Source organism: Diceros bicornis, assembly GCF_020826845.1.
Source record: "Diceros bicornis minor isolate mBicDic1 chromosome 21 unlocalized genomic scaffold, mDicBic1.mat.cur SUPER_21_unloc_1, whole genome shotgun sequence".
Taxonomy (NCBI): Eukaryota; Metazoa; Chordata; class Mammalia; order Perissodactyla; family Rhinocerotidae; genus Diceros; species Diceros bicornis.
In genome coordinates, this window is record NW_026690885.1 from 4,427,310 (window position 1) to 4,441,267 (window position 13,958).

At 46.1% G+C, this 13,958-nt stretch overlaps 1 protein-coding gene across 1 annotated transcript in view; it reads left to right on the forward strand.

The window, feature by feature from the left end:
• The window catches only part of LOC131401858 (adhesion G protein-coupled receptor E1-like), a 30,710-nt gene that overhangs the window by 8,389 nt on the left and 8,363 nt on the right, over positions 1–13,958 (forward strand). Inside the window, exons 4-8 of the mRNA XM_058536954.1 lie at positions 4,234–4,380; positions 6,880–7,035; positions 9,196–9,342; positions 11,325–11,471; positions 13,304–13,450. Coding sequence (XP_058392937.1) covers positions 4,234–4,380; positions 6,880–7,035; positions 9,196–9,342; positions 11,325–11,471; positions 13,304–13,450 — 744 coding nt within the window. The remainder of the gene's footprint in view (positions 1–4,233; positions 4,381–6,879; positions 7,036–9,195; positions 9,343–11,324; positions 11,472–13,303; positions 13,451–13,958) is intronic.

The following is a 13,958-nucleotide window of genomic DNA, read 5'->3' on the forward strand; positions in this document are numbered from 1 at the left end:
GGCAAGTCTCAAGATCTGCGGGCTGAGACTGGAAGGAATTTGGAGAACTGAGTGAAAGTGAGCATGGCTGATGGGGCAGGATAGGAGACGAGCTGGAGAGGTTGACAAGTGCCCAGTCAGACATGACTGGGTTGCTAGTCTGGTTTGGGGTGGATTTGAGTTGTGAGTAATGGGAAGCTCAGAGTTGAGAGACCACAAGTGATAACGTGCCGGAAGTCTGCAAAGAGAAATGTTGCCTTCGTAGCTGAAAGAGGAAGCTGGAAATGAGAAGCAAGATGTTATCTGAGGCATCATGCAGGGAAGGGAAATAAACAAATCATGCTGTAGGGAGCAAAGAGCTTGGGTCTCAAGACCCTAATAATGATAATCCATCTCATACGTTTTTTTTTTTTAAGATTTTATTTATTTATTTTTTTCCCTTAAAGCCCCAGTAGATAGTTGTATGTCATAGCTGCACATCCTTCTAGTTGCTGTATGTGGGATGCGGCCTCAGCATGGCCGGAGAAGTGGTGCGTCGGTGTGCGCCCGGGATCCGAACCCGGGCCGCCAGCAGCGGAGCGCGCCCACTTAACCGCTAAGCCACAGGGCTGGCCCTATCTCTTACGTTTTCATGGCACTTTATAAAGAGTTTTCCTATGATGTCCTATCCTACCAATTGATGCTGGCATTCTCGCTGTGCCCCTCTATTTATTTCACGCCCCACATCCCATCCACTGGCAAATCCTGTTAACGTTACCTTCAAAATAAATCCAGAATCCTAGCTTTCCATAGCTCCCACCTGGGTTGTATCCACCATCATCGCTCGCCTCGACAAGTGTGGTCACCTCCTCCCTGGTCATCCGGCCTCTGTCCCTCTACAGTGCATCTTCCAACCAATGGCCAGAAGGATCACATTAAAGTCATGCTCTGTCCTTCCTCTGCTCAAAACTCTCCCATGCTCCCCTTTTGCTCTGATAAAATGCTGAAGTCTTACAGTGGTCCAGCAGATCCTGCATGATCTTGCTATGTCACCTCCTCCCACTCTCCATTTATCCACTGTACTCCAACGACATCGGCCTCCTTGTAGTTCCCCAAAATCACAAGGTGTGGTCCTGCCAATGGGCCTTTGCACTTGCTGTCTCCTCTGCTTTAATTAGCTTCATAGCTCACTCACCTCCTTCAGATCTTTGCTCAAATGTTACCTTCTCAGTGAGGTCTTTATCATTGAGCACCGACTATGCACCAGGCGCTATTCTATGCACTTGGGATGCAGTAGTAAGTAAGATGGTCACACATCTCTTCTGGGGGCTCACAGTCAATCAGGGAGAGAAACTTTAAACAACCAATTACAAAAGTTTTTATGTAGAATTATCTTAGATATTGCCTGAAAATTTACTCCATTTCCAGTCAGACCTACCTCTTGTCGTGTAGAAGTAATGAAAATCATGCACTTAGGGTTTTCACCGGCCTGATGCTGCCATTCACCGGCTGTGTGCCCTTGGGCAAGTTACTTAACCTCTCTGAGCCTCAGTTTTCCACATCCATATAATGGAAGTTGTATTAGTTTCCTATTGCTGCTGTAACAAGTCACCGAAAACTTGGTGGCTTGAAACAACAGAAGCGTATTCTTACAGTTCTGGAGGTCAGAAGTTTGAAACGGGTCCCACTGGGCTGAAATCCAGGTGTCAGCAGTGCTGCATTCCTCGCTGGAAGTTCTAGGGGAGAATCTGTTTTCTTGCCTTTTCTGGCTTCTAGAAGCCAACTGTATCCCTTTATTCGTGTCCCTCTTTTTCCATCTCCAGAACCAACAGGGGCTGGTCAAGTTTTTCTCACATTGCTTCACTCTGACTCTGTCTCTCCTGGTTTCACCTGTCTCTTATGAAGATGCTTGTGATTGTGTTGGTCCCACCTGGATAACCCAGGCTAATCTCTCCATCTCAGGGTCAGCTGATTAACAGTCTTAATTCCATCTGCAACCTTAATATCCCTGTGCCATGTAGCATAGCATATTTGCAGGTTCCAGGGATTTGGACGTGGTCATCTTTGGGGGGGCCATTATTCTGCCAAACACAGAAATGATAGTGTCAAGTGAGTCCCTTCCCTAGCACCTGGAAGCCTGCCCCCACCTGTGGCTTTGTCCTCCTGGAACTCACAGTGTAGTAGAGGAGATGATCACTAAAAAGCTAACCACTCAAATAATCCACCAATTATAATTTTGATAAGTTCCATAAACAGAGAGCACAGGGAGCTATGGGGGAGTCAGGGAAGGCTTCTTGGAGGAAGTGACATTTAAGCAAGAACTGGAGAATGAATAGGAGCTGGCCAGGCAAAGCAGAGGAAAACAGAACAGCATGTGCAAAGGCCCTGTGCTGGGGGAGGCTAGAAATGGAGAGTGAAGAGAGATGTGGTTCGGTCTGGTCACTGGGGACTTTCCAGGTCATATTAAGTAACTTGCATTTTCATTCTGAGTGCAACAGGGAGTGTTGTAGGCAGGGGTGGGGGTGGGTGATCAGATTTGCATTCAGAAATGATTGCAGGGAACAGTGGAGGGTGTAGGGGCTGTAGGGGATGTAGGGGATGCAGCATCCAGGGGAAGATCTGTACCAAGCATAGCCATGGAAATGGAGAGATGTGGGTAGATGTCGAATATTTGGGAGGAAGAATCAGTGGGGCTTGGGAACACACTGGACATGAGTTGAGGGCCAAAGAAGTAAACGGAGGTACAGAGATGTGAACTTCACTTGTCCCAGGGCTGGGGTGGCTAGGATGTAGTTTTGACTGTTTCCATAGAAACCAAATGACAACAACTTAAAATGTTTATCTCTTAGAAGTTTATTCTTCACCCTCTCATAAATCTCCACTTTGAGGATGGAACAAGGTGACAGGGCTACCTCGTCTGAGATCTTCTCAGCTCCCAGGTGCCTCCCATCTTGTTGTTTCTCCGTCCCTCGGTGTGGAGGTTTTCCAAAGCATCATCCCCATGGTTATGGACAGATCACCTCATTCTGTCCATGTTCCAGCCCAGGTGAAAGGGAAAGGAGAAGTGAAGACCATGCTCCTTCTTTTTAAGGGTGTGGCCAAAAGGTGCACATATCACTTCTGCTCATTTCCATTGGCTGGAACTTAGCCACATGGCCACACGTAGCTGCAAGAGAAGCTGGGATTGAAGCTTAAATGGGTGGTCATTTTAATAAAAGGAAGAGGGGGAGATGGGTGTGGGGGAGTAGCCACCATTCCCTGCTTTGATGTTTCCTGTGGGAGCTTTAACCCAGGTGGTCCTTGCTCCAAAGGCTGCAGCTTTGACTCGCATACTCTTCTGTCTGGAGCTCTGATGCTCACAGAGTGGTCCATGGACTGGCATCATCAGCATCAGTCACAGGCTTGTTAGAAATGCAGAGACACAGGTCCCCCAGACCAGCTGAATCAGCACCCGATTTTCCAAGGTCTCTCGGGGATCCCAGGTGAGGCAGATGCTGCTGGTCTGCGGACCACACTTGGAGAAGCAAGAGTCCAGATCAGTACTTCTCACACTTCTTGTGCACACACATCACCTGAGGATCTTGCTAAAATGCAGATTCTTTCAGCAGATCTGGGGCAGGGCCTGGGGTTTTCTGTTTCCATCAAAATGCCAGGCGATGCTGATGCTGCCCACCCACGGACCACACTTTGAGTGGCAAAGTCTAGGGTCTGTAAGGTCCTTGACTAACCAGTTTCCTAGGGCTGCTGTAACAAGTTATCACAAACCATGTGGCTTAAGACAACAGAAATTTGTTCTCTCACAGTTCTGGAGGCCAGAGGTCTGAAATTAAGGTGTCAGCAGGGCCGTGCTTTCTCTGAAGGCTCTAGGAGAGAATCTGCTCTGTGTCTCTCTCAGCTTCTGGTGTTGCCAGCAATTCTCGGTGTCTCTTGACTTGTAGATGCATCACTCCCATCTCTGCCTCTGGTATCACATGGTGTTCTCCCCAAGCCTGTCTCTGTGCCTCTTCTCCTCTTCTCATAAGGACGCTAATTATATCAGATTAAGGGACCATCCTTCTCCAGCATGATCCCACATTAACTTACATCTTAATTGCATCTACAAGGACCCTATTTCCAAATAAGGTCACATTCTCAGGGACCAGGTTTAGGGCCTCAACATATCTTTTTGAAGGACACAATTCAACCCACAACGGTCACCTTTACTCTCGAACGCTGGCTTCCCTTGCAGCCCCGCTCTGGTGCACTAACCCGAACTCTTCCTTCTGTGCTGCCCAGAAACGAATGAGTGTGTGGATACGACCGTCTGCCCAGCTTATGCAACCTGCACCGACACTCCAAAAAGTTACTACTGCACTTGCAAACAAGGCTTCCTGTCCAGCACCGGAGAGACACAGTTCAGGGGCTCAGGTGTGGAATGCAAAGGTGAGTTCATACCCCCTCAAAGGTGGTAGGAAAATCAAATAGAAGCTAGCTGGGTAGTAGATGTGGGTGCTTTTTGTTTTTTCCCCAAATATGATTTCCTCCATCCCTCCCTGCCTCTGTCTCTTTCTTCCTTCTTTCCTTCCTTCCTTCCTTCTTTCCTTCCTTCCTTCCTTCCTTCCTTCCTTCCTTCCTTCCTTCCTTCCTTCCTTCCTTCTTCTTTCTTTCCTTCCTTCCTTCTTTCTTTCTTTCCTTCCTTCCTCCCTCCCTTCCTCCCTCCCTCCCTCCCCCCTCCCTCCCCCCCTCTTTCTCTCTTTCTTTCTTTTCATTCTTCATTTCTCTCTCTCTCTCTCTTTTTCTTTCTTTCTTTCATCATGAGAATTATTCCTGGTCACAAAAATTTCCAATGGTTAGAGGCTAGCACTAGGATGAAAATGAAAATAAAAATCCTACTATCTGTCAATATCCAGAAATAATCACTGATTTCATTTTTGGGGTGTGCCTTCAGTCACCTCTCCAGTAGATAATAAGAATTTTTGACATTTATTGAGTGCCAGCCTGCATGAGAAAGGCTTTATGTGCATCGTCACATAAAATTGACTGTAAGCATTGTGATGATCTCCAATGTCCAGATGAGAAATCTGAGGCTTGGAGAGCTGAAGTGATTTGTTTAGGGTCATGCAGTTGAACTAGGATTCAAACCCAGGTCTTTCTGACTTTACTGAGGGTCTCTCAAACACGTGGCTTAGTTGCCACACTCTAGTTAAGGGGTGTTGGGGAAGCATGTTTAATCACTCTAAACCTCAATGTTTCCATCTGTAAAATGGGTGTATAAAAGTATGTATCTCAAAGGATAGTTGGGAAGATTAAATGCAACAATGTATGCAGTGTGCTAGGCACATGTGCAGTATCAAGGGCTATATTAACGTAAATAATATAAACTGACATAATTCCCAGAAAGAGCTAAGTTCTTTGTCTGCATTCCTTATATTTAGACCCTTATTCTCTTGATAGTAAAGATCTGATTATGCCTCTGAATAAGACCAGACGTTGGCAAAATTTTCTGTAAGGGAACAGAAAGTAAATATTTTGGAGACTGCAAGGCTTATGATCTCTGTCATGACTACTCAGTGCTCCAGTTGTGGTGCAAAAGCAGCCATAGATGATACAAAAATGAATGGATGTGGCTGTGTGCCAATAAAACTTTATTTACACGAACAAGTGATGGGCCGGATTTGACCTATGGGATGTAGTTTGCTGAGCTCTGAAGAAGAGAATGCATTTCTATCACTGTGGTTTCCAGGGAGCCCCAAATGTCCTTCTTTATCTTTGAGCTACAGATCATGGGTTATTCAGTCAGCTCAGTAGTGCTGGTGGGCCCTGGTGTTTAAATTTGGTGTGAAATCAATGTTCCCCATCTAGAAAGTGATGGATACTATAGCAACGATTTTGTCCACTGTATGTCTTTGACCCCCAGCATGGTACCTGATACATTGTGAGTTAAATAGATATTTGTTGAATGAAGGAACACGAACTTTAATCTTTAGTCAACTCCAATCATCCTTCTATTGACAGGCACTTAGGTTTTTCTAATGTTTTACAACTTGAAACAAAGCTGAATGAACGTCCCTGTGATCTTATGTTGATGTACAGTGGCAGCTCCAGATATCTCTCTAGGAGAGGTGCAATGATGGGTAGCAAGCTATAGGAGACTTGTCTTGAAGGTGTGCTTGCATGACAAGTACATAGCAAGTGTTTATTTGGGGTGACTTGGCAGAGCAGGGCTGAAGGAAATTAGGGGAGGGTCCCCCCACCATGGTACCATGACTGCACAATTCCGTGAGTGCTTCAGGAAGTAAATTCCTAGAATTGGCTTTGCAAGGTGTTCAACCTATGTATTGTTGGGTAACAGACCACCGGCAAACTTAGTTGCAAACAACAATCATTTATTTTGCTCATGAATGAATCTGCTATTAGGGCTGAGTTTGGAGAGGATGGCTTGTCTCTCTTCCATACAGTGTCAGTTGAGCCTCAACTGGAGGCTAGAGGATCCACTTTGAAGAGGGTCTACTCACAAGGCTGGCGAGGTGGTGCTGGCTGTTGACTGGCTCCTCCCCCAGGGCTGTGGGCTGGATGTCTTAGTTCTGCCCCATGTGAGCTGCATTTTCACGGCTTGTTGGGCTTCCTCAAAGTATGGTAGCTCATTTCCAAGAATGAGCCACTCAAGAGAACAACGAAGTACATTATATATTTATGACCCAGCGTGACATTCTTCTGACCCAGCATGGTATTTTTATGACCTGGTGTCACTTCCACCATAGTCACAAGCATGCTCAGATTCAAGGGGAGGGAATATAGACCCCACTGCTTATGGATGGAGTACCAAGGTCTCACTGAAAGAAGGGCTTATGGGAGGGAAACATTGTTTCAACCATCTTTGTAAAATACAATCGGCAGCACAAGATGAAGCAACTTTGTAACTCTGACTCTTTCTCTATCCAGATATAGATGAGTGTTCTCAAAATCCCCTACAATGTGGTCACAACTCAATCTGCAAAAACCTGCCAGGGAGGTACAAGTGCAGCTGTTTGCGTGGTTTTTCTTCTCCTACTGGAAACAACTGGAACCCTGGAAAGCCAGGTCATTTTGCCTGTACAGGTAATGCTCTCAGGATCTCAGGCATGGTCTTTGGAGGAATGCTATCACTGAGTTGGGTACATGTGTTTCTCACTGTAGACACCCAATCTTTTGTCTGCTCACTCTCCTCCACTGCTCCTCAGACATCAATGACTGCCTCTCCAGTGGAATCTGCCCAGAGCATTCTGAGTGTTCCAACTCCTTGGGAAGCTACAGGTGCAGCTGTCGTGATGGGCTCTTCTCTAACAACTCCGCCTGTGAAGGCACAGAGGGCCTGCCCTTCTTTATTTACCTACTTAATTAAGAATCACCTCATTTGATGGTCCTTTGAGGCAGGGATCATGATCCTCACTTTAGGAATGAGAAAATTGAGGCTCAGAGAGGTGAAGTGACTTGCCCAAGGATGCACAGCTGTTAAGTGGAAGATCCAGGGTTTGAACTCCTGTTGAGGCACTACTGTGACTTAACCAGTGGGTCAGGCAGTACTTGAGAGTAATAGGGGGCTCTGTCCCTACAGCGATTTTATCCTCAGGGGACATTGGCAATATCTAGAGACATTTTTGATTGTTGCAGCTGCTGGTGGTGTTGGGGTTGTGTGTGCTATTGTCATCTAGTGGGTAGAAGCCAGAGATGCTGTTAAATACTCTACAATGCACAGAACAGCCTCCCCGCAAATAAAAATGATCCAGTCCCAAATTTCAGTAGTGCTGAGGTAGAGAAACTCTGTCCTAGGGAGAGCTCAGATCCAAACCTCAGCACTTTTTCCTAAAAGATATTTGAATTAAGACCTGCGAGTTACCCTCACCCCCCTTCCCCTTCCATATTAAATCAGTCATCATGTCTTGGGGTATCTACCTGCTAAATATGTCTTGAATCTCTCCACTCTTCTCCATCCTTGGATCAGGCTTCATCCGTATTGCAGCAGCATCCCCTCTGGTCTCTCCCTTTCTGCAGTCTTGTCACCTCTATCTATCCTCCACACTGCAGCCAGAATGTTCTCACCAAGACACCAAGGCTCCATCTTCCGGAGTCTAGTGTGGTTCTATTGTTCTCCACATTCATTTATAGGAAGGGTGACTCCATCCAGCAGGGCATGGAGTGATCCAGCCCTCATCACATCCCCTTGACTTGGAGTCACAGATATTTGAAGTCATCTCTGATTTGTCTAGTCCATTTTTAGCAGTTAGCTATTGCTGAGTAACAAATCACCCGGAATGACAATGGCTGAAAAAAACTAACATTTATTTAGCTCTTGATTCCATGCATTGGTGGTTTAGGTTGGGCTCTGCTGGTCAGTTCTTTGGGTCTCAAACATTCTTCGTGTGTCTGTGGTCAGCTGTGGTTGGGCTGGGCTGTCGCACATGACTAGGGCTCATCTGGGATGATCCATGTCTTCCATCCTTCATTAGGCTAGTTTAGGGCTTGTTCATGTGGCAGAATCAGGAGGCCCAAAGCATGAACAGAAGCAAAGAAGCCTCTAGAGGTCAAAGTTAGGAACTGGTGCCACATCACTTCTGCTGCATTCAATTGGCCAATGGAAGTCATAGGGCCAGCTGGATTCAGCGGTGGGAAACAAACTCCACATTTAAAGAGAGGAGTGTCAAAGTTACGTCATACTGCATAACCTGCATCCTGAGGTGTGGATACAGGGGTATATATGGGGCCACTGAAGTATCACACTCGTGGAAGATATCTTTTGGATGGATGAATAGATGGAAAGCTGGATGCATAGATAGATGGATAGCTGCTTGGATAGATGGATGGATGGGTGGATGGATGGATGGATGGATGGATAGATGGAAGGATGGATGGATGGGTGGGTGGATGGGTGGGTGGATGGACGGACGGATGTATGACACAAACAAATGAACAACAACAAAGAAATAAACAGTGTACTTTTTTGTCTATGCTAAAAAAGAAAGACTACAGCCTTTCTGCAAGCTATGATCATTATGTTTGACATTATTGTCATCCTTTTGCTTACATACCACTGGCCAGAATTTATTTTAACCACGACACCTACCTGCAAGGGAGGTTAGGAAGAAGGGGAGAATGTGGGTATTGGGGAGCCTCAGCACTGCGTGCCACGAGCTAAGAACATGTAGAGCGAATCTCCACTTGCAGTCTCCTGTCTTCATTTCCTCCTCTGCCTTGATCTGGGTTTTCTCTTCCACTCTCTAGATGTGGATGAATGTGTGGATCCCAGAGCCTGCCCAGAGCATGCGACTTGCCACAACAGCCCTGGAAGCTACTATTGTGTCTGCAACCCAGGATTTGTTTCTAGAAGTGGAAACACGAGATTCCTCAGTCCTGGAGGGACATGTGAAGGTAGGTGGAGGGATCTGCTGGGGAATCAGGTCCAATTCTGTTTGCAAAGACAGCAGTGGTGGGAGAGGAGTCGGGGGAGGTCTTGGCTGAATCATTCATTCATACATTCATTCACTGATGCACCCTTTGACCAATACTTCTTGAGCATCTACAATACACCAGGTTCTATTCTAGGGATGGCGGACACAGCAGTGACTAACACAGGCAATAATATTTGTTCTCCTGGAACTTATCATCTAGTGTGGAGGGAGATAGATAACAAAAAATAGATGCATGAACATCTTGTGTGTTAGGAATAGTTAAAGGAGATGAAGACAAATAAGGCAGGAAAGGCAGATAAAGGGTTCTAGGGATGGGATTCTACCACTTTTAACAGAGTGGTAAGGAAAGGCCATGCTGAGAAGTTGATATTTGAGATAAGATTGAAGGAGTGAGGGAGTGAGAGATTGGGTGTCTGGGGAAGGATGTTCCAGGAGGAGGGAACAGCAGGTACAAAGGCCTGGAGGCAGGATCCCAGCTAATGCGTTAAGCTCTCTCATACATGTGCTCATTCAGTCCTCCCAGCAACCTGATGGTATTGGTTGTACTCTACAGCAATTTCACAGACAAGAAAACTGAGCCTCCATTGTGGTGGAATCACGATCCCAAGGCCAAATAGAGAGGATGTAGGAGAGTCAGGATCTGAGTGTGCCTAGATGTGACTTCACCCCCCATGCTCCCAACCACCATGCCCTTCTGCCTCCAAATGAGGCTGCAACCTCTGGCAGCTCAAGGTGGGCTGGCGTAGGACACACATCGATTTAATCCCCAAGTTCACAGACTCTGAGACTCAAGACAGCCTGGGAAGCTGTCATGCAAACATTCCAGAGCAAGACAGAACCTGGATTCCAATCCTCGTTGTGCCTTTCACAAGCTATGTGACAGTGCAGAATTGTGAAGCCCCAGTTTCCTCCTCTGAAAAGTGGAAATATTAGTTTATAGCTCATAGGGGTGCTAGGAGGATTCGTGGAGCTAATGCACGTAAGAGATCTCTGTCAATGCCTGCCACAAAGAAAGCTCAACATATTAGTAGTTAATTTTTATTTTAGTTAACGTTTGCTTGCATAGTACTTACTGTGCTCCAGGTTCTGTGTGGAGTGCTTTACAGAGGTCACCTTATTTAGTCCTCTGAATGACCCTATGGGGTGGGTACTATTATCCTCATCTGATAGATGGGGAAACTGAGACACACAGAGATGAATTGTCTTGCACATTGTGTTAGGCAGCTTGGGCTGCATCACCAAATATTATAGACTGGCGGCCTTAAACAGCAGAGATTTATTTTCTCACATCTCTGGAGGTCAGAGGTCTGAAATCGAGATGTCAGCAGGGCCGTGGTTTCTCTGAAGGCTCTAGGAGAGAATCTGCTCTGTGTCTCTCTCCCAGCTTCTGGTGTTGCCATCAATCCTTGGGATTCCTTGAGCTGTAGACGCATCACTCCAATCTCTGCCTTTGTCATCACATCGTGTTCTCCCCAAGCCTGCCTCTGTGCCCCTTCTCCTCTACTTATAAAGACACCAATCAGATAAGATTAAGATTAACCATCCTACTCCAGCATGATCCCATGTTAACTTACATCTTAATTGCAACTAGAAAGACCCTGTTTCCAAATAAGGTCACATTCTCAGAGACCCGGTTTAGCACTTCAACATATCTTTTTTCTCTATGCCAAGAAAAAAAGACTACGGCCATTTGTGCAATCTGTGATCATTACGTTTTGAAATTATTCATAACCCTTTTCCTTACATAATATTGGCCAGTATTTATTCTCTTGGTCCCACCTAACAGCAAGGGAGGTTAGGGAGAAGGGGAGAATGTGGGTATTGGGGAGCCTCAGCACTGTGTGCCACAAGATAAGAACATGTAGAGCAAGTCTGCACTTGCAGTCTCCTGCTCTCATTTCCTCGTCTGCCTCAACCCGGGTTTTTTCTTCCACTCTCTAGATGTGGATGAATGTGTGGATTCCAGAGCCTGCCCAGAGCATGCGACTTGCCACAACAGTCCTGGAAGCTACTATTGTGTCTGCAACCCAGGATTTGTTTCTAGCAGTGGAAACATGAGATTCCGCGGTCCAGGAGAGACGTGTGAAAGTAGGTGGAGGGATCTGTTGGGGAATCAGGTCCCATTCTGTTTGCAAATTCAGCAGTGGTGGGTGATGAGTAGGGGCATGTCTCGGCTGAGTTCAAAGACTTTTCTGCAAAGCTGATGCTAATAATCATTCATTCATACATTCACTCATTCATTCATTCATTCCTGCAATACTACTTGAGCATCTACAATACAGCAGGTTCTATTCTAGGAATGGTGAATACAGCAGTGAATAACACAGGCAATAATATTTGTCCCCCTGGAAATTATCATCTTGTTTGCAGGGAGATAGATAACAAAAAATAGAAGCACGAACATATTGTGTGTTAGGGATACCTAAAGGAGATGAAGACAAATAAGGCAGGAAATGTAGATATAAAGTTCCGGAGGTGGGTTTCTAATTTTAACACGGTGGTAAGAAGAGGCCGTGCTGAGAAGTTGATATTTGAGACAAGATCTGAAGGAAGTGAGGGAGTGAGAGATTGGGTATCTGGGGAAGGATGTTCCAGGAGGAGGGAACACCAGGTACAAAAGGCTGGAGGCAGGATCCCAGCCAAGGCGCTAAGCTCTCCCTCTCGTGTGCTCATTCAGTCCTCCCAACAACCTGACGGTATTGGTCATATTCTACACCCATTTCACAGACAAGGACTGTGAGCCTCCACTGTGGTGGAATCACCCTCCCATGGCCAAATAGATAGGAGGTAGGAGAGTCAGGATCTGAGTGTGCCCAAGAGTGACTTCACACCCCATGCTCACAACCACCATGACATTCTGCCTCCAAATGAGGCTGCAACCTCTGGCAGCTCAAGGAGGGCTTGCGTAGGACAGACATTGATTTAATCACCAAATTTCCAGACTCTGGCACTCAAGACAGCCTGAGAAGCTGTCATGCAAATATTCCAGAGCCAGACAGAACCCGGATTCCAATCCTCGTGCCTTTCACAATCTATGCGACGTTGCACAATTTTTGAGTTTCAGTTTCCTCCTCTGAAAAGTGGAAATATTAGTTTATAGCTCGTAGGGCTGCTATGAGCATTCATGGAGCTAACACATGTAAGGGATCTACGGCAATACCTGCCACAAAGAAAGCTCGACATGTTAGTGGTTAATTTTTATTTTAGTTAAGATTTGCTTGCCTAGTACTTACTGTGTTCCAGGCTCTGTGGTGAGCGCTTTCCAGAGGTCATCTTATTTAATCCTCTGAATGACCTTGTGGGGTGGGTATTATTATCCTCGTCTGACAGATGGGGAAGTTGAGACACACAGAGATGAATTCTCTTGTCCATCGTGTTAGGAAGCTCGGGCTGCATAACAGAATATTGTAGACTGGCGGCCTTAAATAACAGAGAATTATTGTCCCACATTCTGAAGGCCAGAGGTCTGGAATCAAGGTGTCAGCAGGGCCGTGCTTTCTCTGAAGGCTCTGGGAGAGAATCTGCTCTGTGTCTCTCTCCTAGCTTCTGGTGTTGCCAGCAATCTTCGGTGTTCCTTGACTTGTAAATGCATCACTCCCATCTCTGCCTCTGTCATCACATGGTGTTCTCCCCAAGCCTGTCTCTGTGCCTCTTGTCCTCTTCTTATATGGACACCAATTATATCAGATTAAGGGACCATCCTTCTCCAGCAGGATCCCCACATTAACTTACATCTTAATTGCATCTACAAGGACCCTATTTCCAAATAAGGTTTCTAAGGGACCAGGTTTAGGAACTCAACATTTCTTTTTGGAGGACACAATTCAACCCACAGTGGTCTCCTTCACTCTCAAATGCTGCCTTCTCTTGAAGCCCTGCTCTGGGGCGCTAACTCAACCTTTTCCTTCTACGCTGCCTAGATGTGAATGAGTGTGCAAGTTCCACCATCTGCCCAGCTTATGCAACCTGCACCAACACTTTGGACAGTTACTACTGTACTTGCAAACAAGGCTTCCTGTCCAGCACGGGAGAGACACAGTTCATGGGCCCAGGAGTCGAATGCAAAGGTGAGTTCACGTCCCCTCACAGGTGGTCGGAAAAGCAGGTGGGATCTAGCTGGGTAGCAGATACAGATGCTTTTTGTTTTTGCCCCAAATATTAATTATTTATTTATTTCCTTCCTTCCTTCCTGCTTTCCTTCCTCCTTCCTTCCTTCCTCCCTCCCTTCTCTCTCTTTCTTTCTCTCTTTCCCTTTCTTTCTTTCTTTCTTTTCTTTCTCTCTCTCTCTCTCCTCTCTCTCTCTCTCTCCTCTCTCTCTCTCTCTCTCTCTCTCTCTCTCTCTCCCTCCCTCCCTCCCCCTCTCCCCCTTTCCCCCTCTCCCCCCTCTCTCCCTCTCTTTCTCCCTCCCTCTCTCTCTCCCTCCCTCCCTCCTCCCTTCCTTTCTTTCTTTCTTCTTTGCATTCTTCCTTTCTCTCTCTCTCGCTCTTACTTTCTATTTCTTTCATCATGAGAATTATTCCTGGCCACTAAAATTTCCAATGATTATAGACTAGCATTAGGAAGAAAATTAAAATT